This window comes from Mesoplodon mirus (assembly GCF_964341445.2).
Source record: "Mesoplodon mirus genome assembly, chromosome: 5".
NCBI classification, from domain to species: Eukaryota; Metazoa; Chordata; class Mammalia; order Artiodactyla; family Ziphiidae; genus Mesoplodon; species Mesoplodon mirus.
Genome location: NC_138980.1, coordinates 42,224,089 through 42,250,237, shown reverse-complemented (window position 1 = coordinate 42,250,237; position 26,149 = coordinate 42,224,089). Strand labels below are relative to the sequence as shown.

The window sequence follows — 26,149 nt, the reverse complement described above, 5'->3', positions numbered from 1 at the left end:
CATACAGTAGGTGCTCAAGAAATATTTTTCAAATAACGACTCCTGGATGTTTTCATTTGCACAAACACATACTGAGACGCCAGCTCAGGAGTCCTATAGGGGGCCCTCTGCTGGCCTCTGGGGGTCGGGAGAGGAATCACCCTGGTACCCTTTTCCCCTAGGAGCCCAGCCCTCACCTCATGGCCAAGGGCGCAGGTGACCATGCTGATGAAGGACCTGTCCCATCCCACCTCTACCCCTCCAGGGGGCTGACAGGGCTTTTGGGCAGTGGCTGCTGGTCCCCGCTGACCTCTATCTTTTTGCCCCTTTGCCTTCCAGAAAGATTTGCCCCTACCCCGGAAAAGCAGCAGGTGAGCCCTGGGGAGAAACGCGCGGGGCTGGTCGCCCCTACTCCGGCCCGGGTTGGGGCGCCAGGCGGGCGCGCGGGCGGGGCCAGGCGCGCTGGTGCACTGCAGCGCCCCCTCCTGGCGGGCGGCAGCCGCAGGCCTTCCCCTCCCCCGCCCTACCCTGCCCGCTGCGGCTCCAGCCTCCGCCCCGCGTGTTTGCTCCCCGCGCCGCCGCCGCTGCCGCACCTGCCACCATGTCGCCGCCGCCGGGTCATGTCTGACTCTCTCTGGACCGCGCTTTCCAATTTCTCGATGCCCTCCTTCCCCGGCGGCAGTATGTTCCGTCGCACCAAGAGGTAGACCCCCGATCCCTCAGACCCTGACCTGGCCCTTCCCCCAAAGCCGCCCTCCGGCTGCTGCTGCAGGGCGGGGTCCGGGATGCTGCACCCGGTCCAGCTGCGCCAGAGGTGCTCGCTCGCGCCTTCCTGCCAGGGATGGGGCTGAATGGGGGGCAGTGTGGGCTGAGGCTGGGGGGACTGAACGCTAGAAAGGACCGCCGCGGGGGGAGGGGGCTGCGCCTGGTGGGGGATTGAGGCGCCTTTGTCTGATGGCGCTGCGGGCTCCGGCAGCCCGGTGAGGGTAGGGGAAGAAGGGGAGGGTGGGGGGCTTAGCACCCTCAGAACAATAGCCGCAACCTGGCCTGCCCCCACCCCCATGCCGCGTGCTCTGGCCGCGCGAATATGCTCAGTCACTGAGCCAGGGAGGGGGGTGTGTGCGAAGAGAATGGAGGGGCTGGAGGGTCCCTCTTTGGAAGCTGGGATCCTGAGGGACAGAATGAAAGGGGGGGGCTTTTATCATAGCACAGCCACCCCCCAAAGAACACAGCCTCATACGAAAAATAGTGACACACAGCGTCACGCAGGACATGATGTCACACACACATACACACACAACAGCCCTAGTGTCCCAGATACACCCGGGAGTCGCCACGCGTACCCAGCCATAAGGTGGCCATAGGTCAGAGGCACGCACAGACACACAAGGGCACTCGCAGCATCACACAGACAAGTAAGCCCACAGGCACAGTGTAGTGTACACTCAGTAAGAGGTCACATGCCTGGTGATCCACGCACACAATTGTGCCATCTGAGATGCACACAGACACATGTGTGGCAATGACATCCGTGCAATGTCACAATATACGATATCACCTAAGCATGTCATATGCTGTGCCACACGGATGAGAGAATAACAGACACAGAATCTTGCAGAGTCAGAGACACACAGTATCACACGTTTTCACTCATTTTCATCCATGTCACACACAGTGGTATGCTCAGACGTGCCCAGTGTCACAGGGTGTTAAACTCACACACAGTAGATGCCACACGGGAACACACATGGTGAATGTCACACTCAGACACAAGGACAGTATCTCATACAGACTCAGATTGCTACACAAAGACAGACACGTAGCAGAAATCATGCATCACGCACACTTTACAGCACACAGTGGCACATCTAGTCATGGACAAGTGGCGCTACACTGTGTCATATAGACACACAAAGCCACAGGTCATGTCACACAAGATAAACCCAAGTACTGTCACACATGATGTCACACTAGGATGCTCCCAGTGCTGAATTCACACACGAGGTGCCGCACCTGGATACACACAGCGAATGTCACGCAAGGACCCAAAGACACACAGACACTCAGTATCTCCATTGGTATCACGTGGGCATGACTATCACCCCGTGACTGACACTGTGCCATACATGGTCACACATGATCCACACCAGGAGTCTTGCACATACACAACACATACGCATCCCCACCCATACACAGTCCTACCGAGGCCTCCACTGCCTCCTCCTCTGAGCAGTCCTTTGGGAGCACATCCAAGCACACACAGTTGGGAGACAGGTGGGGATCTGAGATGGGAGGGCCGCGGGTTGGGTCCACAAACTCACTGGGCTACGGCCGGGTCCGGTCCCTTGCCTCGCCTTCCCCGCAGCTGCCGCACCAGTAACCGGAAAAGTCTCATCCTGACCAGCACTTCGCCCACGCTGCCGCGACCCCACTCCCCACTGCCTGGACACCTGGGTGAGACAGGTGGTGGGTTTGTGGGCCAGACTAGAGGAGGCGTGGTCACAGGCGAGGGGTGTGTCCATGCCACAGGAGTGATGGTCCAGAGTCTAGAGGGAGAGGACCCGGATTGGACAAGGGGCGGAGCCATCCTTGTGTTGGCTTGGCCGGTCCGCAGGGGGACGGGCATTTGTGGGCGGAGGCCCAGGAGGAGCTTGGTTGGAAAGGGGATGGAGCAGAAAGGAGGAGCCATACCTAAGGGGCGGGGCCACCCCGAAAAAGACGGAATCGGCCTGGAGAGGGGCTGGGCTGACTCGGTAGCCAAAACAGTTTGGGAGGCAGGGCCACAGCTAAGGGGAGCGGTCCACCCATAGATGGGTGGGTTTTGACTAAAGAGGGGACAAGCTGCTGTTTGGAACCCGCTTTGAGGATAAGGAGGTTTGATGGGATTGCCTTCCATCCCAAGCCTGAAGATCCCCCTCTTTCCTCCACAGGTAGCAGTCCCCTGGACAGTCCCCGTAACTTCTCCCCCAACACCCCCGCCCATTTCTCCTTCGCCTCGTCCCGAAGGTGAGTCCTTCTCCCCAGGGCCCCAAAACCCTGGCCCTACCCTCCCTACCCGCCGTCTGGGCCCCCATCTGTTCCCCTTCTAATTGCACCTGAGTCAGGCCTGAGGGACCCGCAGAGTGCCCCAACGTCCTGGCGGGAACAGGCACCCAGTCTTAGGGGCGGGACCTATAAGAAGGCGGGGCCAACCACCCGTTCAGAACCAGGGAAGGGGCGGGGCTTCCTTTGCCGCGGAGCGAAAGCGCTTGCGCTATGGGACCTGGGTCTTAGTCTCCCAAGCCTCGCTCTCCAGGCCAGGCGTTTCCATAGCAACGGGACAGGAAGCAGGGAGGAAGTGCGCAAGCGCAGACTACTTGATGCCCATCGAAGGACTTGGTCCTTGACGTGGGGGAGGGCCCCTAGGGCTATTTCTCGAGGCCCCAAGAGGAGAAATCTCAGGTTTCCCTCCGGGGGTTTCTGTGGGTTTCTGGAGTGTCCGTAAGATGAATTTTCTGGGGGGCTTTGTCGAGATTGGGGGAGGAATAGAGATTCTTTGAATTTTGAGGGGGAATCTTCGAGGAGTCACCAGGGTGTTTGGGCGGGTCTCTTCTTCTTTGAACTTTATTCATTCTAAAAACGTTGTCTGAACAACTGGTGTGTTCTGGGACCTGGGATATGGGGTGAACCACATCCCTTCTCTATCCTTGGAGTTGAGTTGGGGAGGCAACGCGGATCACCGCAAAGGCTAGTGAAAGCTGTGGGGTGCGAGTCACAGGAGACTGTGGGGACAGAGGACGGCTCCCTTGGAAGAATGGGGATCCCTTTCGACCGTGGAATTCAGCTGAGGGCAATAGGGAGCCAGAAAAGGGCTCCACGATTGGGCCGGATGTGGTTACCTACATGCAGGGTGAGCTGGGAAGCAGGTGAGCTGAGTGAGGTCACTGCCTGGAGAGAGGAGTCCAGTGCATGGGAGTGTGTGTACGTGTGAGTGTGCAATATGTGTGCCGATGTGGATGTGTGTGAGTTTGTGAGGCTGTGAATATGGGGGGCAGCCCATGCCTGTTGTTGTAGCCATGGGTGTGTAGCAGCGCGTGAGAGTGAACGTGTGTGACTGTGTACTTCTAGGGTTGTAAATGTGTGTATGAGTAGCTGAGGAAACATGTACCTCCATGTGTGTCTCCATGAGAATGTGTAATTTGTGTGGGAGTGTGAATGAGTGTGTGGCTCTCTGACAGTTTGAATGTGTGACTGAGTGCGTGAGGGTGTCTTCAATATGTGTCACGTGAATGTGAGTCTAGAGTGTGTGGGGGAGTGTGTGTGTATGTCAGAGTGTGAGTACCAGGTCTCTGTAAGAATATGTGTCTATATGTGAGTGTACATCTCTTTTTTCATGTAGGATTGTGTGTTAGCCTGGAAACGTGATATTTGGGTCCATGTATGGAACAGTGAATGCATGTGAGTGTCTGTGTTGAAGAGTCACGTGGTGTGAATGTGTGTGACTTTCAGTGTGTGAACTCAACTGTACTAGTAACAGTAATACTAATGGATGTAGCCATGAGAGTGATTGTGTCTATGGGAGCGTGTGTGTGTGTGTGTGTGTGTGTGTGTATGAGGAAGGAACCTTTCTTCTCTGAAAAGACCCAAGTGATCTTCCTCTGAGAATTTTCTCATGGGGGGGTCCTCTAGCGGTCATCTTTTCTGGGTCCCTCTGGGATGACTTCCTTGAGTGAGCTTTTCACTTTGGGGGCTTGTTTGGCATGAGGTTGACAGGAGATGGGCATAAACGGGAAGGAGCAGAGGAGACTGGTCTTTGCTCCGGGTCCCGGGTGCCTGGCTGGAAGACTTCCTCTTTACCTCCTTGACTCTGAGGGACTTCAGGAATCTCAGAGTGCAGATATATTCCCCCACCTCCTGCTCTGGCCACGGCCACTGGTTTCTCTCACACCCTGAGGAATGGGGCTGTCTGGTGGGACCTGGCGGCCTCTGAGCATGTCGGCTGGGTTCCAGGGCGGACGGACGCCGTTGGTCTCTGGCTTCACTCCCTTCGTCTGGCTATGGCACCAACACACCCAGCTCCACCGTCTCGGTGAGTGTGGCAGGTGGGGCCGGTGGGTGGGAGCCGCGGGGGGCCGGCTGGACTGGCCTAAATGAGAGCTTTGGGTTTCTCTTGTTCTCCAAGGGTGTCATCTGTCCATCTCTTAGTGAGTTCCAAGTCCCCTCCAAGGTCCTGTTCTCCATCTTCAACATATCTTCTTGGGGGTCTTACTTACCTCGGACTTATTTTAATTATTTTACTTATTTTACTTACCTCGGATAATGACATTAAAGCTCATGTGTTAAGCCAACTGCCCAAGTGTCTGCAGCTGGCCAGGGCCAGGACACACCCCTTTCACCCAGATCCCCTTTGCTCCCCCACTGCAGTACCCAAAGTCTCTCTCTCCATCTGCCCTCTTTTCTACCTGTCTCTCTGGTTCGCCCATCCATACATTGGTGTGATGTTCAGCAGACATTTATCACATGACTTTCATGTGTGTGGGGCTCTACAAGCCGGACCAGGGCCCAAGGATTCACAAAGCCCTCATGGGAGGAGACAGATCAGTAAGAAGGCATTTATAACTTGGGGTGCTGGGGTGTTCAGAGCTGTGATGGGGGTAGCATAAGGCAAGGGGATGATAGCAGAGGGGAGACACCTGACTGAGCTGGAGGGAGGGTCAAAGAAGTTTTCCTGGAAGAGGTGGCATTGAAGCCAAGACAAAGGATCAGCAGGAGTTTGGCAGGTGGAAGAAGGGAGGGAAAGGTATTTCAGGAAAGGGGAACAGCATGTGCAAACTCCCAGAGGCAACAGAGAACTTTTCACATTTAGAAAGGTGAAAATAGCCTTGTGTGGCTGGAACTTTGGCTTGGAAGTGGAGGGATGGAGGTGAGGCAGGCAGCAACCCTCATCATGCTGGGACTTCTTGGCCAGGATCGTGAGGTGGATTTTATTCTAAATGCAGTGGGAAGACATAGAAAGGCTGTTTTGCTTTATATTAAATTAAATTAAAATTTCAGTCCGACCTACTGATTCTGTAGGTCATAGATTGTATGCGCTGAAAAGATTAATAGATAATGATGGGATGGGGAGTTTTAAGCAAGAAAGTGAGTGATATCATGTTGAAAAAAATCATCCTGCCTGCAGAATCAGGTGGCTGTCCTTGTGTTTCTCCACTGATGTCTGTGGGTGTGTGTTTGCCCCAACTGCATGCCAGGCCCTGACTGGGGCCAAACAGAACCAAATCCCTGCCCTGGAGGAGCAGACAGCAGTAACAAATAAGTCATAAAGATGTACAGTAGTAAGTAAGGAGATAAGAAGTCAGCAAGAAGAAACGAGTTGGGGCAAGGAGAGGGAATGATGTGTGTGGTCAGAGGAGGCCTCCCGAAGAGTGACTTTAAAGTAAAGACTTGAAGGAGAAGTGATCCATAGTAGATGTGTGACAGACAGAGGGAACAGTCAGTGCAAAGGCCCTGAGGCACAAGTGTGCCTAGTTTGTTCAAGGACCATCAAGGAGGCCTGTGCAGCTGAAGTAGAGCAGGTGAGGGGGAGAGTGGGAGGAGGTGATGGCAACGAGACAGGATCAGATCTTGCAAGACCTTGTGGGCTGTGGGGAGGACTTAGGCATTCACCATGAGTACGGTGGGAGCTATGGAGAGTTCTGAACAGAGGAGGCATAAGACTTGACTCAGGTTTTCACAGGCTCCCTCGGGCCACATTCATGTCTGTGTCACTGTTCTCATCTGTGTCTGTCCCTGCCCCCCCGCCCCCCTCTGTTGCCAGGAATCCCAAGCTGAGCCTTGGGATCCAAGGATCATAAGCCAGGTCCAGATTCTGGCCTTGCTCAGTGGCCCGCCAGCCGCGGGGGTCCCAGACCAGGGTCCCGAGCTGTGGGGGAACCGTGGTGGCTCTGACCCCGGCCCCGCCCCTCCCCCCAGTCTTCCTGCTCCTCCCAGGAGCGCCTGCACCAGCTGCCCTACCAGCCCACCGTGGACGAGCTCCACTTCCTCTCCAAACACTTCGGCAGCACCGAGAGCATCACGGATGAGGATGGTGGCCGCCGCTCCCCTGCGGTGCGGCCTCGCTCGCGGAGCCTCAGGTGGGCCTGCATCCCCCTCCCCGTCCAAGCTGGTGGGTCTGGGGGCTCATGCCCTGCGAGACGCCTGTCTGCAGTTTTGGAGGAAGGTGGCTGGACGCGATGGGCTTCTCTCTCCGCAGCCCCGGGCGCTCCCCCTCCTCCTACGACAACGAGATCGTGATGATGAACCATGTCTACAAGGAGAGGTTCCCGAAGGTGAGGCGGGGCAGGGGGCGGCTGCAGGGAAGCGGGGCGGCCGGAGCCCTCGCTCGCTTTAGCTTCGCGCGCCCCCTGGCGGCCGGAGCCGCGCAGTGCAGGCTTTGGCAACCACTGCCTCCGGGCTGAGCCCCGCGCCGGCATCCCGGCCCTGCCTCCGTCCCTCCCTCAGGCCACCGCGCAGATGGAAGAGAAGCTGCGCGACTTCGCCCGCGCCTACGAACCTGACAGCGTGCTGCCGCTGGCCGACGGCGTGCTCAGCTTCATTCACCACCAGATCATAGAGCTGGCCCGGGACTGCCTGACCAAGTCCCGCGACGGCCTCATCACCACCGTATACTTCTACGAATTGCAGGAAAACCTGGAGAAGCTGCTGCAGGACGTGAGTGCACCAGGAGGCCGGCCACACCTCAGGCTCTGAACCCCCAAATCAGGCTCAATGGTCCCATACTTTCCTTCGCCCCACATCCACTCAGGGGGCGCCTACCACGTGCCAAGGGGCTAGTGTGGATTGAAGGGTGGAGGAGAAAGACTAAAGCCCCGCTCTAGGTCTGAAGGAGGAAGCAGGAATTTATATATATACATATATATTTCACAAAATGCACCTTTTGCCTTTATTTCATCAAAATCACTATATTGTTATAACCAAGATTTTCACATAATTTGGTGATATCTGACAGTAATAATTTAAAAGTTTCTTTTATTTTTTTAAAATTTATTTTATTTTATTTTTTTTTTCTGCGATACGCGGGCCTCTCACTGTTGTGGCCTCTCCGGTTGCGGAGCCCTGGCTCCGGACGCGCAGGCTCAGCGGCCATGGCTCAGCCGCTCCGCGGCATATGGGATCTTCCTGGACCGGGGCACGAACCCGTGTCCCCTGCATCGGCAGGCGGACTCTCAACCACTGCGCCACCAGGGAAGCCCCATAAAGTTTCTTTTATTTTTTTCACTGTTCTAATTAATTTTATTGGAGTATAGTTGATTTTCAACGTTGTGCTAGTTTCTGCTGTACAGCACAGCAAATCAGTTATACATATACATATATCCACTCTGTTTTTAGATTCTATTCCCATATACGTCATTACAGAGTATTAAGTAGCGTTCCCTGTGCTCTACAGTATGTTCTTATTAGTTATCTATGTTATACATACAATAGTGTGTATATGTCAATCCCAATCTCCCAATTTATCCCTCCCAACCCCCCCAAACAGGAAGCAGGAACTTAACATCCTTCACCTCCTTCAGGTCTTTACTCAAATGCTACCTCCTCAGATGGCATCAGGACTGAGACTAGGATGAGGCAGGTGATTTCTTTCCCCCTTCAGAACATTAATTATTGAAAAAGTTGAAAAAAAAAAAGGTATGTTAAAAGTTAACATTAAGTTTAAATATTTTATTTATAATTAAACCAAAATTTGTTATAATTTAACTTTCCTGGTTTTAATGGAAACGAACTAATCAGTAATACTGTTTTCATTAAAATCATTAATCACTTGAAAAACATAAAAACATGTAGAGATGGTCCCACACGTTTCCTTTTGATTCAAGCTCCAGTATGGTTTGGCCCAGCCCTCTGGGATCCTGTCCTTATTTAAAGTTTTCCGGGAATACCCTGGTGGCCCAATGGTTAGGACTCGGTGCTTTCACTGCCAGGGCCCAGGTTCAATCCCTGGTCAATCCCTGGTCAGAGAACTAAGATCCCACAAGCCTCGTGGCCAAAAAATAAATGTTTTGCTTATCATTTTTTTCTGCATTAATTTTGATTTTTCAAATAGTGCATTAAAATATTAGTTATCTTGAAGACTGAGGTTTTTGGTGTCCAAGGTGACTGCCTCATTTGCCTCACCATAGTCCTGACTTTGATGGGCATGATAGATAAATTAATATGTGGCCTGTTTGATAGAAAACAGGAACAGGCGAGTAGAGTAATGGCGACTGAGAGTCCTACCAGGTAGTGGGGTGTGATTTTGGATTGGAGGGGTCAAGGCAGGCCTCCATGAGGAGTTGACAACTGAGCAAAGACCTAAAGGAGGAGAAGTAGGAAGCTATGCAAGGATCTGAGGAGAGAGCATGCCAGGCAGAGGGATTTTTAACTCGGCCTGGATTATAGAGCTGTTTTGAAGATGAATTGAGTGAGTGAAGGTTTTAGGACCATGTTTGCTATAACAATAATGATTATTTTTACCATGTGGCCTGGGCCTCAGTTTACTCATCTGTAAAATGGGACAACAGCAGCAGTATTGTCAGTTCCTGTGGGGATGGGAGAGAAGCCTGGCTCAGGAAAGTCACCTGTGAACCATACCCCCACTATGCCCCGCATCCCAGGCCTATGAACGTTCCGAGAGCTTGGAGGTGGCCTTCGTCACTCAGCTCGTGAAGAAGTTGCTCATTATCATTTCGCGCCCAGCGAGGCTGCTGGAGTGCCTGGTAAGGGGGCTGGGCATGGGCGGGGGGCAGTTGGTGGGGGACAGGGGAGGGGTTGGCTGGGACACCTTGGAGTTCACCCTGAGCGCACCCTGCCTTGCCTCAGGAATTCAACCCCGAGGAGTTCTACCACTTGCTGGAGGCAGCTGAGGGCCATGCGAAGGAAGGCCACCTTGTCAAGACGGACATCCCCCGCTACATCATCCGCCAGCTGGGCCTCACCCGTGACACCTTTCCAGGTGCTGGCTGCTGGGTGCAGGGGACTGTGGGTGAACCAGCTGGGACCCCAGTCTCCGCTCACTCTCATTCCCTTCCTAGACGTGGTGCACCTGGAGGAACAGGACAGTGGCGGCTCTAACACACCTGAGCAGGACGACCTCTCTGAGGTAAGGCCAGGTGGCCTAGCAGGCAACACTCTGGTCTGTCCCGACTGGTCGGGGCTCACCTCCTGGCTCTTTGTCCTCAGGCTGGGTGGACCTCTTGGTCCCCACTCTGAGCCTCAGTTTCCCCAACTCTAAAATGGGTTAATAATAGCTCTTCCTCCATAGGCTTTTTTCTTTTCATGGTAAAGTACACATAACATCGTTATTTACTACATTCACAATGTTGTGTGGCCATTACCTCTGTCTAGTTCCTGACCATTTTCATCATCCCAAAAGGAAACCTTGTACCCATTACGCAGTTCCTCCCCATCCTCCCTCCCCCACAGCCCCTGGCAACCACTGATCTGCTTTCTAGATCTTTCTGTCTCTATGGATTTGCTGAATCTGGATATTTCATTTAATGGAATCATTCACCCTGTGGCCTTTGGTGTCTGGCATAATGTTTTCAAGGCTTATCCATGCTGTAGCATAAATCAGTACTTCATTCCTTTTCATGGCTGAATAAAATATGCCACATTTGGTTTATCCATCGTTCATCAATGGACATTTAGGTTGTTTCCATCTTTTAGCTATTGTGTGAATAGTGCTGCTATGAACATTTGTGTACAAGTATTTGTTGGAACAGCTGTTTCAGTTCTTTTAGGTACATACCTAGGAGTGGAATTGCTGGGTCACATGGTAATTCTATTTTTAATTTCTTGAGGAACACTGCATGGGGTTTTGAGTGGGCTGAGTGTCTCTGTGTGCTAACAGCTCAGCATAGTAAAAATTACTATAATTCCACCCCCCGGGCCAACCGCACTCGGTAGATGTTCCACATATCTGGTGGAGATTGCCCACCATAATGGTCATGCATGTGTTTTCTCTGAGCTGCCTAGTGTTTTCAAAAATGTGAAACAAAATATAGAAATCAGAAGATTAAAATTAGAATCTGGGTTTGTGCCTTTTTTGAAAAATTAGAAGCTCTGACAATACTGTGATGGAGCCAGCTGGCATTGAGTGGGGGTTGGCCTATGATATGGGGTATCCACACCCCAGTCACCCATGGCTCTCACCTGGTACGCCTGGCCCCTGAAGGCATTTGGATTTGTGACCTTTGTTTCAAATTGTGTCTATGAATTCACACATACATACACACACATCTGTCATATATATATATATATATGTATATATATATATATTTTAAAATCTCATTATACATGCCATTTGTTTAATTTTTTGAATAGGTAATGGAATGACATCACTCAAAAGTCTAAAACTCTAAAAAGGTATTTATCTTTAATTGTTGTTTGTAGGATCCTATGTAATTCCATTCAATCAAACTTGTGAATTGAGTGATTCAAATCTTCCATCTTCCTATTCATCTTTTTTTTGCCAGATTGACCTGATAGTTTCTGAGAGCCATGTGTTAAATTCTTGTTTTGAGTAATTTCTCTTTGTAATTCTGTCAATGTTTGTGTCAGACTCTTTTGGGCTACATTTTTAGGAGTGTAGAGTTCAATATTTTTATATCTCATAGATCTTTTTGTGAAATATTTATGTAATAAATCTCTTGTCCCTAAGAAAAATAAATATTATTTTTTAAAAAGACATACAGTGAAAAATCTTATACCCACTCTTGTCCCCCATATCCCTATTACCTCAAATATGATTATATTTTGTCCCCTTTTTTACACAAAAGCATACAGTAATATTGTTCCTTGTCCCCCTCCCCATTTAACAAAATACTTTGGAGAACTTACTAATAAGTGTACAGAGATAGTCCTCATTTTAAAAATGTACAGGACTTCCCTGGTGGTCCAGTGGTTAAGACTCCATGCTTCTACTGCAGGGGGCACGGGTTCGATCCCTGGTCGGGGAACTAAGATCCTGCATGTGGCGCAATGCAGCCAAAAACAAAACAAAACAAAACAAAACAGCGGTAAAATATTCCTTTAGATTATATCCCCTCATGTGTTTATTTAACCAATTTCCTGTGTATGGATTGTTCCAGTCTTGCAATGAGCAGGAGAGTACATATGTCATTTTTCACATGTGCAAGCATATCTGTAGCATGAATTCAAAAGTGAAATTGCTGGATTAAAGGGAACATGCATTTGTAATTCTGATATACACCCAAGTACCTTTCATGGGGGCTGTACCAATTTATACTCCCAAGAGCAAGGTATAAAAGTATCTGTTTCCCCACAGCTTTGCCCACAGAGTGTCAGCTTTTTGGATTTTTTTTTTTTTTGCCAATCTTCTGAGTGCAAAATGGTATCTTGGGGTAGTTTTAGTTTGCCTTTTTGTCGTTATATGTGAGGTTTAACACTTTTTCACATGGTTAAGAGCTCCAACTCTAGTTCACATATCTTGCCTATTTTTTCTCTTCAATGTTAGTTTATTTGTTGATGTCTGAGAGCTCTTTATATATTAGAGTGATTAGCCATTTTGTAGGTTTCTTTCCTAATGGAGAGAAGTTAGTTATCAATATATGGCTTCGGGGTCAGCCAGTCTTGGGTTCAAGTCTTGACTTTGTTACTCCCTCACTTGGATGAAGGGCACACCCACCCCCTCTGTGCCTCAGTTTCCCCATGTGTTAGGTGGAATAACAAGAGTGCCAATCTCATGATGATGATGATGGGGGTGGTCTCCATCTTTCCCCTGCAGGGCCGAAGCAGCAAGGCTAAGAAACCACCTGGAGAGAATGACTTTGAGACCATCAAGCTCATAAGCAATGGTGCCTACGGGTGAGCCACCCGGGGCTCTGGCGGGGGGAGGGTGGCGGAGGCCGGGTGTCTCGGAGGTGATGGCCGGTCCTCGCTCTCTCCCCCTGCAGCGCCGTCTACCTGGTGCGGCACCGAGAAACGAGGCAGCGCTTCGCGATGAAGAAAATCAACAAGCAGAACCTGATCCTGCGCAACCAGATCCAGCAGGCCTTCGTGGAGCGCGACATCCTCACCTTCGCTGAGAACCCGTTTGTGGTCGGCATGTTCTGCTCCTTTGAGACCCGGCGGCACCTCTGCATGGTCATGGAATATGTGGAAGGTGTGGCTGCCTGCAGGGCTGCAGGGAAGATGAGGGGGTGCTCGCTAGTCAGGGCTGCTGGGGGTGGCCTGCCTGAGTCCCAGTCACCGAATTTACTACCCACCTGTATGTTTATCCAACCACTTATCCATACGTTCCATCTGTTTATTTATATCCAGCCATCTATTGATTTATCTTCAGTTCTCGTCACTGATTTTCATTTCTCTCAATATAGATACATCCATCCAATTATCCATCCTTCCTTCATTTCATCTATTCATTTGCTAATCCATCTGTTTTTCTATCCATATATCTATGTGCCATCTCTCCATCCATCCATCCATTTATCCGTCTGTTTGTCCATCCATATTTCTGTTTATCCATTACATCGTTATTTTATTCAAGAATAGTTGATTTACAATATTATATCTATTTTAAAAAATTAATAGACTTCATTTTTTAGAGCAGTTTTAGGTTTATAGAAAAATTGATTGGAAAGTACTGAGAGTTCCCACATACTCGCTTCCCCCTCCCCCCAGTTTCCCCTGTTATTTACATCTTGTATTAGTGTGATACATTGGTTACAATTGATGAACAAATACTGATACATAATTATTAACTAAAGTCCGTAATTTATATTAGGGTTCATTGCTTGTATTGTACATCTATTTTCCATCAATCCGTCTTTTTCTATATCTAGACATTCATTCATCTATCTATTTATTCACCTAACTACTTACCATCCATCTATCCACCAATACCTATTTACCTATTTATTAATCCATCGGCTATCCATCCCTCTTTCCAGCCATCCATTTACTGTTCTTAGTTTTATTCATTCATCCAAACCTCCATTCTAGCAGCTATCTCATTTTATCTAGCTAGCTATTTAAATCCATCTATTCATCCACAATTCATCCATCAGTTTATCTGTCCATTTACCATCCATCCAATCATCCAACCACCAATGTATAGGTTTTTCATCTGTTTATCCATCCCCAATATTAATCCACCTATTGTCCAAACAGACATGTATTATGGTTATTAGGACACACTCATGATCTCACAGGGATACAACTGTGCCACTTCCGAGCCTTAATTGACCATTCAGTCACTCAACAGGTGTCCCCTCATCGTCTCCCTCATGCCACATGCTGTGCTGGGCACTGGTGGATACCCAGACAAACACACTTTTCCCTCATGTAGGTAACATTCAAGTCTGTATAAACATACAATAAACAAGAAAAATAAGCCAAAAGAGACAAGGTTGTTTCATATAGTGAGGTTGGCAACAAGGGATATAAGGCTCAAGAAGACCATGGCCACATGGGCACTTTATTCTCTGCATAGTGTGTCAGGATTATCTGGTGCCCAAATTCAGATTCCCTGGCAGTCCAGTGGTTAGGACTCCGTGCTTCCACTGCAGAGGGCACGGCTTCAAGTCTGATTCATCAGTTTCTGACATAGATAAATCTGGCTGAAGAGAAAAAAAGGAAAGAAAGAAATTTATTGACTTGTGATAGAAAAAATCCATGTCACCTTCAGGAATAGCTGTATCTAGGTGCTCAAATCATGTCATTCGTAATTGCTCCATATTTTGCCTCTGTGGACTTCCCTTTAAACAGGCCCTGATATAGTGAGGTTACTATCCAGCAGATTCCAGTTTACATTCTATGGGCTTAGTAATCTTTGTGAAAAAAGAGGGAAAAGTCATTGGCACAACTTGGGTTACATGCTGACCCAGCTGTTAAACCTGGAAGGAAATCTGGCCCTTGTAAGAAAAAAGAGAAATGGACACCGAGGGAGACTAAAATATGAATGCTGCTTGCAGTAAATCTGGTGGGGGCAAGTAATTTATATATTAAGGCCCCAGACCCTCAAGGTTCAGACTCCAGCATCAAGGGCCTAAACTCAGTCGATAAGCAGGCAGCCTTGGCCCAAACCAAACCTTACCTCCACCGTCAACTCCCTGCATGACCCAACATCTCTCTGAGTCTCAGTCCCCTCCTGGGTAAAATCAGCTGATTATACTGACATTGGAGGATGGCTAAGAGGACAAGAGAAGCCTGGTAGAGGGCAGTCCTTGTGCAAGCTGGGGACTTAGATAGGGAGACCCCTCTCTAAACCTCAGTTTTCCTTAGCCATAAAATTGGGGCAATGTGAGATGGGGACGCGGTACTATGGTGCATGTTGAGTGCTCAGCTCTGAGCCAGGGGTACCTCCCTCTTCACGTGGGCCTATTCCTTCACCCCCAGGGGGGGACTGCGCCACCCTGCTGAAGAACATTGGGGCGCTGCCTGTGGAGATGGCCCGCATGTACTTCGCTGAGACAGTGCTGGCGCTTGAGTACTTGCACAACTATGGCATCGTGCACCGTGACCTTAAGCCTGACAAGTGAGCCTTGACCTTTCCCATCACTCCTTCCCTGCCCCTCGGGAGGCCCTGGCATGAAAGGGCCAGGAGTGAAGTGGATGGTCCTCGCCTCTAAGACCTCAGTTTGTTTCTGCAGCCTCCTTATCACCTCCATGGGGCACATCAAGCTTACGGATTTTGGCCTCTCCAAGATGGGGCTTATGAGCCTAACCACCAACCTATATGAGGGCCACATTGAGAAGGACGCCCGGGAGTTCCTGGACAAACAGGTGTGTGTGCGGGAGTGGGGGTCACTTCGGGTGGAGTGACCCGGCAGGACTGTGGGGCCCAGGGCCTGGCGGGGGGCACTGCTCCCCCGGGAGGCCCCTCCTGTGGCCAGGGCGTGGGCTGACGTCCTACCCCCAGGTGTGTGGGACCCCAGAGTACATCGCACCCGAGGTCATCCTGCGCCAGGGCTATGGCAAACCGGTGGACTGGTGGGCCATGGGCATCATTCTCTACGAGTTCCTGGTGGGCTGCGTGCCCTTCTTTGGAGACACACCTGAAGAGCTCTTTGGACAGGTCATCAGTGGTGCGTGCCTCCGCGGTGGGCAGGCAGGGGGCACGGAAACATGGGCTGGCCCAGGGCCTCATGGACTCCAAAAGCAAACCCCAGCCCTACACCTTGCTCTGCAGATGACATCCTGTGGCCCGAGGGGGACGAGGCCCTGCCCACGGATGCCCAGCACCTGATATCCAGCCTCCTGCAGACCAACCCCTTGGGCCGGTTAGGGGCAGGTAAGGGGTCGCAGAGAATCTGAGCTGGGGGGTCTGTTGTCCAGGAGCAGGGCTCCCAGTGCTGTGTCCCTGGGCCGGAAAATGGGTGGGGAGCTGGGCTGCTTGGCTGGCCATAGCTGTCGCGAGAATTCCCTCCCCTACACCCGCCACCCCTTCCTCCCCAGGCGGTGCCTTTGAGGTGAAGCAGCACAGTTTCTTTCGAGACCTGGATTGGACAGGGCTGCTGAGGCAGAAGGCCGAGTTCATCCCCCACCTGGAGTCCGAGGATGACACCAGCTACTTCGACAGTGAGCGGGGACAGGGTGTGGGATCCTTTGAGGGGGCGCTTGCATATGGCCTGGGCTGGGACGCGGCTGGGTAGGAGACTAGCCTTAGACGAGAGGAGAGAGCTGAAGTTGTGGCGGAAGCGGGGGCTTGGCCTAGGGGCGGGGCTCAGTCTGAGAAGAAGGTAAGGAAGGAAGCTGGGGTAGGGGTGGGGCCTGGACAGGAGTAAGTTCTAAAACTGGGACTGGACCTAGGTTAGAGGCGATGCTAGGACGCGGCATGAGGCAAGAGCCTGGGCTGGCGGAGGCGCCTTTGGTGCAATCTGGGGATGTGGCCTCTGTGGAGGCAGGGCTAGGCGAAGCCTCAGAGAGTGGGACAGGGACCCAGCGAGGGGGCAGGACCTAAACCTGATCCAAGAAAGGGGCAGGGGCGTGGCCGCAGGACCCGAAGCTGGCTCCCGTGGGGGTGTGATTTGGGGAGTGGACCCATGCCCGCGGTCACGACCCACACCTCCACTCCAGCCCGCTCAGACAGGTATCACCATGTGAACTCCTATGACGAGGATGACACGACGGAGGAGGAGCCCGTGGAGATCCGCCAGTTCTCCTCCTGCTCCCCGCGCTTCAGCAAGGTGAGGCCAGGCGGGGATAGGGGTGGGGTGAGACCGTCGGGAGGTGGGACCTGTGTGTAAGTACGGGATGGAGGTGGGCCTGAAGTGGCCAGGGGCTGAGGAGGCTATGGGGAGCAGGGTCCAGGCCCAAGGTCTCAGACTAGAGAAGTTACTGAGGCGGTGAGGATCGGGGAGTGATGAGGCTTGGGCGGGGGCGGGGGGGGACATCCTCACTGGATGTCTTGGAACCGACCTTTGGCATCGAGTGGAATCTAACGGGAGCCTGGACAGTTGTGGAAATGAGGACCCACAGTGGGGCGGGGCTAGATCTGGACGGGGCGGGGTCAGGGCCTGGGGATGGAGGGGGCTGGGCCAGGCCTTGGCGAGGCTGGGCAACGTCTCGCTTTGAGGAACTGCACGTAGGGGGGGTGCAGGACCTGCCTTGGGCGAGGGCACACATAATTGGGCGGGGCCTGGAGAGGCGGGGCAGGAAGGAGACCAGATTCTTTAGGGCTTGGGCAGGGCAGGGTCTAGAATAGGTCGGAGCCTAATTTTGTGGGGTGGGGCCAGAACTGAAGAACTGTAGGTGGTCGGGGTCGGTCCAGAATTGGGGGGCTGGGCACCCGGCTTTACTGGGGCGGAGCGTAGTTTGGCCGGGTCCAGTAGCGGGAATTCGATTGGTTCGGGAGGGAAGGCGGGACCTGGGGGCTGGACTTGCCTCCATCACCACTCATCCGTCCTTGAAGGTGTATAGCAGTATGGAGCAGCTGTCGCAGCACGAGCCCAAGACCCCCGTGGCAGCAGCGGGGACCAACAAGCGGGAGCCGAGCGCCAAGGGCCCAGAGGAGAAGATGGCCGGCAAGCGGGAAGGCCTAGGTGGCCTGACCCTGCGCGAGAAGACCTGGAGAGGGGGCTCCCCGGAGATGTGAGCAGGGGCAGGATTTTGGGTTTGAGGGCTGGACCCGAAGGGGAGTAGCTCCTCTGACCACTCCCCCTTTGCGCAGCAAGCGCTTCTCGGCGTCCGAGGCCAGCTTCCTGGAGGGGGAGGCCAGTCCTCCGTTGGGCGCGCGCCGCCGTTTCTCGGCGCTGCTGGAGCCCAGCCGCTTCAGCGCCCCCCAAGAGGACGAGGATGAGGCCCGGCTGCGCAGGTCTCCTCGGCCCAGCTCCGACCCTCCAGGCTCGCTGGATGCGCGGGCCCCCAAGGAGGCAGCTCAAGGGGATGGCGCCCCCAGCGCCGGGGACCCGGAGGCCAGTGAGTGCCCCCTCCTGCCGCCTTCCCCAATTCCCCAGGGGTCATATATGAGCGTTCAATGAGTCTGTACTGTTTATGCAAGTTCTCGTGTACTCTTCACACTCCAATCTGGGATTCTCATCAACATGAGGAAGACCCGTATTCCATGGTCAGTCAACAAAAGTATTTGAGCGCTCCTCTGAGTCGGGAGCTGTTCCTGACGCATGTTACCTGCTCCCATTGAAATTCACAATCCAGCGAGGGAGAGAAGTGGGAAGGGCATTCCAGGCAGAGGGAACGCATGCAAGAAGTTTACAACCTTGGAGTGACCCCTAACCCACCTGCTCTGTTGCAGCTGACCGCCCACGCCCAGGCGACCTCTGTCCACCCTCGAAGGATGGGGACCCATCAGGCCTGAGAGCCACCAATGACCTGGTTCTGCGCCGGGCGCGGCACCAGCAGCTGTCAGGAGACCCGGCGGCGGTAGAGAAGCGGCCTTCTCGAACCGGGGGCAAAGTCATCAAGTCAGCCTCGGCCACTGCCTTGTCTGTCATGATCCCTGCAGGTGACCCTGGGCCCCGCCTGGCAGGGGAGGGGCTGCCCCCATTGGTGCCAGCTGCATTTTCCTGGTCCACAGTGACTGGCTCTGGGATAGGCCAGTGAGAGCTCTGGGACTCTGACTTGGGAGGAGGGAGGAGCAGACACAGGGAGAGCTGTGTCTGTTGGCTTTGACTTCTGACCATGGGTCTGTGTCTGCAGTGGACCCCCATGGAAGCTCACCCTTGGCCAGCCCCATGTCCCCACGATCTCTCTCCTCCAACCCATCCTCACGGGACTCCTCACCGAGTCGGGACTACTCGCCAGCTGTCAGTGGGCTTCGCTCCCCCATCACCATCCAACGCTCGGGCAAGAAGTATGGCTTCACACTGCGTGCCATCCGCGTCTACATGGGTGACTCAGATGTCTACAGTGTACAACACATTGTCTGGGTGAGCACTAATGGGTGGAGCCTGTGTTCTACGGTGGGGGTAGGGAGAGAGACACCCCCCCCTCCCCAGGGGTGAGGGACAGCTCAAACTCTGGAACCAGGCAACCTGGATAAGACTCCTCTGTGACCCTCCTCTGTAACTTTTCCTCTCTGACTCTCAGTTTCTTCATTTGTAAACTGGGGAGAATAATTGTTATTTCATAAACTGTTATGAAGATTACCGTGCCTGCAGAGCTAGGTGTCTGGCACATAAGCTTAGGGAGATTTCCTTGTTACCAAGCCTGTTAATTCTGCTCCTGTGGGGTTCCCTATCCCCAGCACGTGGAGGAGGGGGGCCCAGCCCAGGAGGCAGGGCTCTGTGCCGGGGACCTCATCACCCACGTGAACGGGGAGCCTGTGCATGGCATGGTGCATCCTGAGGTCGTCGAGCTGATCCTTAAGGTGAGTCCATGGGAGAGAGCCAACTGTCTTGGGGTGGGGGTGGGGCGAAGGGTGGGGGAGACCCCGGGGAGTTGGAGTTGCCAGAGCAGCTTCCAGCAGAGAACTTTCCCCCTTTCTTCCCCCAGAGTGGCAACAAAGTAGCCGTGACCACCACGCCCTTCGAAAATACCTCCATCCGCATCGGCCCTGCGCGGCGCAGCAGCTACAAGGCCAAAATGGCTCGGAGGAACAAGCGGCCCTCTGCCAAGGAGGGCCAGGAGAGGTGGGTGGGGCCAAGTGCAGTGGGCGGGGCTATAAACAGCAGGCCCCTGGAACACTCCAGTTTATGCGCGATGGCCAGGGCTTACGTGGGAGAGGCATAGGTGAGGACAGGAGAAGGGACATTCACAGGAAAGGTGGCCGGGGCCACCAAGTGAAGAGCAAAACCAAGACAACAGAGAAGGAGGGGCTGGGAAAGTGGGAGGAGTCAGGAAAGGAGGATGTACCAAGCTCCTAGGCTGAAGGAAAGGCACTGTGGGAGCAGAGGCGGGCCAGCAGATGTGGACTAAGAGGGTGCCGTCCAGGAGGTGATTCTGCCTTGCCGGATGTATTATATTTAGGCGACTGAGAGGGGCCGGGAGAAGAGATTTCCATCTGGGATGAGTATGCCAGGCCAGTAGAAATAATTTCTTCCCTTATATGTAGGAGGAACTAGGAGAGGTGGGTGGAGCCAGGAGAGTTTTCTGTTTTGATCAGTGGGTTTGACCTGCACAAGGAGTGAGTGGGGATTTGAGATAAGCCTGGCTGAGTCCAGTGAATTTCTTCCCACTCTGACAGGTGGGTATAGTTGGAGAGGGAGGGGCTAGACAGGTGGGCGGGGCCAGAAAATGTTCGTTCTGTTTTGATGGGTGTTTCCAGCTTGGACTGTGAGTGGTCAGAAAGGAATGGGTAGACCTGAGGTGGGAGGAGCCAAGTGGGACGGAGCTAAAGGAAGTTCTTTGGTCTGGAACTGTGTTGTAGCTGAAGAGGGAGGGGTCAGAAAGGGTGGGTGGTTCCAGGAGGTACCTTGAAGTCCTGAAGTGGGAGGAGCCGGGAGCTCTGGAGTCTGGTCTAGGGAAGGTGGTCCCCTCCTTGTCCTCCAGCAAGAAGCGTAGCTCCCTCTTCCGCAAGATAACGAAGCAGTCGAACCTGCTGCACACTAGCCGCTCTCTGTCGTCGTTGAACCGTTCGCTGTCGTCCAGTGACAGCCTCCCGGGCTCGCCCACGCACGGACTGCCGGCGCGCTCGCCCACCCACAGCTACCGCTCCACGCCTGACTCCGCCTACCTAGGTAGGCCCTGAGCCTGCGCGGGGGCCGAGCTGCGCGCGGTGGCGGGGCGGTGCCCTGGCGGCGCCCGCGGCGCTCATCGTCCTCCCTCTCCCGTCCGCAGGCGCCTCGTCCCAGAGCAGCTCGCCGGCTTCGAGCACGCCCAACTCGCCAGCGTCGTCGGCCTCGCACCACATCCGGCCCAGCACGCTACACGGCCTGTCACCAAAGCTTCACCGCCAGTACCGCTCTGCGCGCTGCAAGTCGGCCGGCAATATCCCGCTGTCGCCGCTAGCGCACACGCCGTCCCCGACACAGGCGTCGCCGCCGCCGCTGCCGGGCCACACGGTGGGCAGCTCTCACACGACGCAGAGCTTTCCGGCCAAGCTGCACTCGTCGCCGCCAGTGGTGCGCCCGCGCCCTAAGAGTGCCGAGCCCCCGCGCTCGCCACTCCTCAAACGCGTGCAGTCGGCGGAGAAGCTGGGAGCCTCGCTGGGCGCCGACAAGAAGGGCGCGCTGCGCAAACACAGCCTCGAGGTGGGCCACCCGGATTTCCGCAAGGACTTCCACGGCGAGCTGGCGCTGCATAGCCTCGCCGAGTCGGACGGCGAGACGCCCCCTGTCGAGGGTCCCGGCGCGCCCCGGCAGGTCGCCGTTCGCCGCCTGGGCCGCCAGGAGTCGCCCCTGAGCCTGGGCGCGGACCCGCTGCTGCCGGCTTCGAGTAAGGAGAAAGAGTCCCCGGGTGGCGCCGAGGCCTGCACCCCGCCCCGCGCGACGACCCCCGGGGGCCGGACCCTGGAGCGGGACGCCAGCGGCACGCGACACCAGAGCGTGCAGACAGAGGACGGCGCGGGCGGGGCGGCCAGGGCCGTGGCCAAGGCGGCGCTGAGCCCGGTGCAGGAACACGAGACGGGCCGGCGCAGCAGCTCCGGCGAAGCAGGCACGCCCCCGGTGCCCATTGTCGTAGAGCCTGTGCGGTCTGGGGCCAAGGCTGAGGTGCCGCAACTTCCAAGTGTGGACTCCAAGGGGTTGCAGGAATCTGCACCCCTGGCACCTTCCGCACCTGAGGCCCCACGGGGCCGGGAGCGCTGGGTGCTGGAGGTGGTGGAGGAGCGGACCACGCTGAGCGGGCCTCGTTCCAAACCTGCCTCTCCCAAGCTCTCCCCAGAGCCCCAGACCCCCTCCCAAGCCCTAACAAAGAGTGTACCCAGCAGTGCAGGGCCCCCAGCCCCACCTGCTTCCCTCCTGGTCCCCACCACCAAGCCTGAGGTGGCGCTGACTTCCCGGTGCCCTGCTGAAGCTGTGCCCCCAGCAGCCCCGACCAAAAAAGGGGCGCCCTGCCCCATGCCCCCGGGCCCATAGCAGAGGGTGCCACTGGCCCTGCGCTGTACAGCCGCCTGTATACATATGTACACATATAAATAAAGTGCGTCCGTGCTGCGTGAGCTTTCTAGAGCCCGCCCCTCCTCCCCTAGCAAGGCAGGACATCATGTTTCCTTCCCCTTGCCTGTGTGCTTGTTGAGGGGTGGAACTCCAGTCCTGGTTACCATAAAGAGGGGAGGTGAGTCTTGGTTGGCCCTTCCTTGTGGTCCCATTTTGTGTCTCACCTGTGTGCCAGCTGCCCCCAGACCCTCAGCAAGCTGCAATGCTGTTCTGAGTCCCAGTGACTACCTGAAGAAAAGATTAACAGCCTCATTTACCAATTTCTTTTTATTCCTCAACAATCCTGAGTAAGGTGTTATGATTCCCATTTTGCAGATGAGTAGACTGAGTCACACAGAAGTTAAGGCACATGATTAAGGCCAAACAAATAGGAAAATACTAAATAGATTCAAACTGAAGTCCAAACTGGCACCTGAGCCTTAGCTCTTATATGCTCTGCTGGGCTTCCTAGAGAGAAGGCCCTGCTCTACTTTCCACAGGGCTCCCATGCCTTCACCAGAGGCTGGAAGGCCTTCCAGAGGGCGGGCAGCTGGGCACACAGTGTGCCCCCACCCCGGTGCTCCTCTCTTTTGTTCCGATTCATGTCACCCACACAGGCCCAGGGCCTTTCTGGGGCTACACACCACTTGGAATGGTCTTCTGTGGCATTGAAGGTTGGCCCAGCTAGCCCAGGGAAGGCTGTCTGGGTCACATCCAGTACGTGCTGGACCCCAGAGCAGTTGGAGGGCAGGATGCCAGAAGATCTTTGCCAGAACTGGACCTGTAGGTCACTGCCAAGAGCTTCCACCAGCCAGCCAGAGTACAGGTCTGCAGAAGATGGAAAGAGGACAAGGACAGGGTCAGGATCACTGCTAGGGATTCCCTAGGCCACTTCCTGTCTCTGAGTTGTTTCCTCAGTTATCGATTCCTGGCAAGCTGGGGAATTATAACATTAAGACTAACAACCCTTACTAAATGCTTTATATGCATCATGCCACTCAACAGCCCATTAAAGTTGATACCATTATTCCCATTTTTCAGAAAGGTAAGTTGAGGCTCTGGTTAAATCATGTATCACACAGCCAGAAACCAATATTTGAACACAGGTATATTGGTTGTTTACCTCTCATGTGATTATGACTCCAAGGTGTTCTAGTTCCTAACCATGACCTGCCCTCAGCCATGGACACACCAGACACCCCCTCTGCAGAAAAAGTTCTCCAACTGTCAACCTCAAGGCTCACCATCTCCAAAGTTTCCAAATTTGGCAAAGCTCTGGAACATGTGTCCTTTGTTTGATGTGAGTGTTACACTGCTGTTCCATGGTCCCTGGCGAACATGATGGCCCTTGACTACCTCCTCCAGGTGGGGGAATTTCTGGGCAAAGTCCCCTTCCAGCCTATGGTCATACACGAGAGGATAGGTGTAGGTCAGCTGTCTGCCTGGAGGGCAAGGGGCAAAGAAAACGAGGGACTGTTCCAAGATTCTAGCCTGGGAATCAGGGACTCGCCCTGCCTCCCCGTCTCCACTCACTGATATTCAGGAACTGGGTGAGAGGAAAAGATACACAGATCAGGGTCTGCCCATACTTCCGGGCACCAGGAGGCCAGCTGTACGCAGCAGAGGAGGCAGGTGGAGGGAACTTCGGAACGCTGTGGATCAACCAGAAGCCCCCCTCGTGGTCCAGGAGCAGCACACCTGAACCAGAAATTGGAGATCAGGGGGACTGCTTGAGGCATTCCAACAAGCACATGTGCAACCCAGGAACACTCAAGTCTGTAGGGGGCCTGGACCACAGGACCAGTGGGTAGTGTCAGAACCGCTGCTGAGCTCAGTTTCCACAGCCATCGATTCTCATAGTCCAGAGGAAGGACAATGTTGATTTAAAATAAGGAAACAGGGCCTCCCTGGTGGCGCAGTGGTTGAGAGTCCGCCTGCCGATGCAGGGGATACGGGTTCGTGCCCCGGTCCGGGAGGATCCCATATGCCGCGGAGCGGCTGGGCCCGTGAGCCATGGCCGCTGAGCCTGCGCGTCCGGAGCCTGTGCTCCACAACGGGAGAGGCCACAACAGTGAGAGGCCCGCATACCGCAAAAAAATAAATAAATAAATAAAAATAAATAAATAAAATAAGGAAACAGACGGCTAGGGCCTGACAGAGCAGCCCACCCTCACCCCCCTGGCAACTCATGGGTTAGCTGGGGGAAATGCACAGGGAAACCTGAACTCTTCCCCAGTCCCCAGTCTGGCCTCACCCTTCGTGTGCCCACGGCTGGAAGAGTCCTGAGACCCGCTAGATTGAGGCGGTTGGTCATTGTAGAGTAGAAAGGCGAGCTGGGGAAGATGGACAGGGGCAACTTGAAGGTTCCCCCAAGTCGGGCCCACCCTAGAGTCCCACCCCTGTTTCCGCCGGGGGCGTCTTCACCTGGCTGGTGGTGTTTCGGTACAGCGGCAGCAGGCTGCGGCCCACGGCCCCCGTGGAGCTGCTGATGAACCCCGCACCGTTGCGCCAGCCCCCTGAGTCTTCGTCTAAGTACTTGTACCGCAGCCCCCTCTGCGCCGCATCTCCGGGCCCGCTGTGGGCCGGCAGCTTGTAGACGACGAACCTGGAGGTTAGGAAATGGACAGAATAGAGGGAGAAGAGAAGGAACCCCAGTCTTCACCTAGGAACGCAGCAATCCCCAGTGCGGCCCTGGAGGGATAGTCGGCTCCCGCGCACTCACCAGTCCACAGGCTGCCCCGAGTCCCCGTAGCAGGTCAGGGTCCCTACAGGGACCCAGAGCAGCGAAGCCAATAGCAGCAAGCTCAGCGCGGCCATGAGCTCAGAGCTCTAGCTGGGGTCTAGAAATCTATGTCGGGACCACAAGGCGCGGGGTCACGAGCTGGGCCAGACCCGGCTTCTGGTGACTTCCACTTCCCCAAACCCGCCTGGGCCCGGACATCACGAGGATGGAGACTCCGCCCGCGAGGTGAGAAGCAGAGGTTTGAGCTCGGCTTTCTTCGGGGCAGTCACTCCCTGCAGGCTCCGCCCCCGACCCGGCCAGCCTGGGGCCTCCTCCTGCTTCCGGCAGACTAGTCCCTAGGCTCTACTCTCTGGCTCGGCCCAGACACGGCCTCTCATGGCCAGGTGGTTTCCAGTGTCCGGCCTCCGGCTCTACTCCTGGCCAATCACAGCCCACGCCCCTCCAGCAGGCCCTGCCTCCGTCTCTTTCAATTCTGGCTAATCCCAACCAACACTCTTCCGCTGAGCTTTGCTCCTCCCCTGGCTTCTCCGTCAGAGGCAAATTTGGATTTTTTTTCCTTTCCTGCCTTACAGCCTGAGGTCCAACTCTTGTGATTCGATACGTGGGCCTCTCACTGTTGTGGCCTCTCCCGTTGCGGAGCACAGGCTCCGGACGCGCAGGCCCAGCGGCCATGACTCACGGGCCCAGCCGCTCCGCGGCATGAGGGGTCCTCCCGGACCGGGGCACAAACCCGCGTCCCCTGCATCGGCAGGCGGACTCCCAACCACTGCGCCACCAGGGAAGCCCCCCAACTCTTGTGACTTTTGCTCCCTTAAAGGGCGCTTGCCCTCCTGGTCCTCCCCCTTTTCATTCTGCATGTTCCCTCTACCCCCCGCCACCGCTGCTGAGCTAGCTGCGCGTGGGCTTTACTCTAAGT

At 54.4% G+C, this 26,149-nt stretch overlaps 2 protein-coding genes across 2 annotated transcripts; one reads left to right on the top strand and one right to left on the bottom strand.

The window, feature by feature from the left end:
- Window positions 1-599: 599 nt before the first annotated feature.
- Window positions 600-22,701, top strand: MAST1 (microtubule associated serine/threonine kinase 1; the record flags this gene model as incomplete). The annotated part of the gene is made up of 26 exons (XM_082621568.1): window positions 600-682; window positions 2,345-2,433; window positions 2,910-2,985; window positions 4,969-5,047; window positions 6,931-7,091; window positions 7,211-7,286; window positions 7,459-7,668; window positions 9,612-9,713; window positions 9,817-9,949; window positions 10,029-10,096; window positions 12,743-12,822; window positions 12,912-13,120; window positions 15,355-15,493; window positions 15,609-15,741; window positions 15,878-16,043; window positions 16,148-16,249; window positions 16,414-16,536; window positions 17,035-17,144; window positions 17,870-18,048; window positions 18,128-18,375; window positions 18,710-18,919; window positions 19,114-19,343; window positions 19,661-19,783; window positions 19,909-20,045; window positions 20,905-21,092; window positions 21,193-22,701. 26 exons carry the CDS (start codon window positions 600-602, stop codon window positions 22,428-22,430), a joined length of 4,692 nt encoding a protein of 1,563 aa, XP_082477694.1. The 3' UTR covers window positions 22,431-22,701.
- A 62-nt stretch (window positions 22,702-22,763) lies between these two features.
- Window positions 22,764-25,518, bottom strand: DNASE2 (deoxyribonuclease 2, lysosomal). The gene is made up of 6 exons (XM_082622592.1): window positions 25,213-25,518; window positions 24,915-25,095; window positions 24,745-24,823; window positions 24,024-24,188; window positions 23,735-23,932; window positions 22,764-23,318 (listed from the first exon to the last, which is right to left on the bottom strand). The coding sequence occupies exons 1-6, from the start codon at window positions 25,305-25,307 to the stop codon at window positions 22,978-22,980; spliced, it is 1,059 nt and encodes a 352-aa protein (XP_082478718.1). The 5' UTR covers window positions 25,308-25,518; the 3' UTR covers window positions 22,764-22,977.
- Window positions 25,519-26,149: the final 631 nt, after the last annotated feature.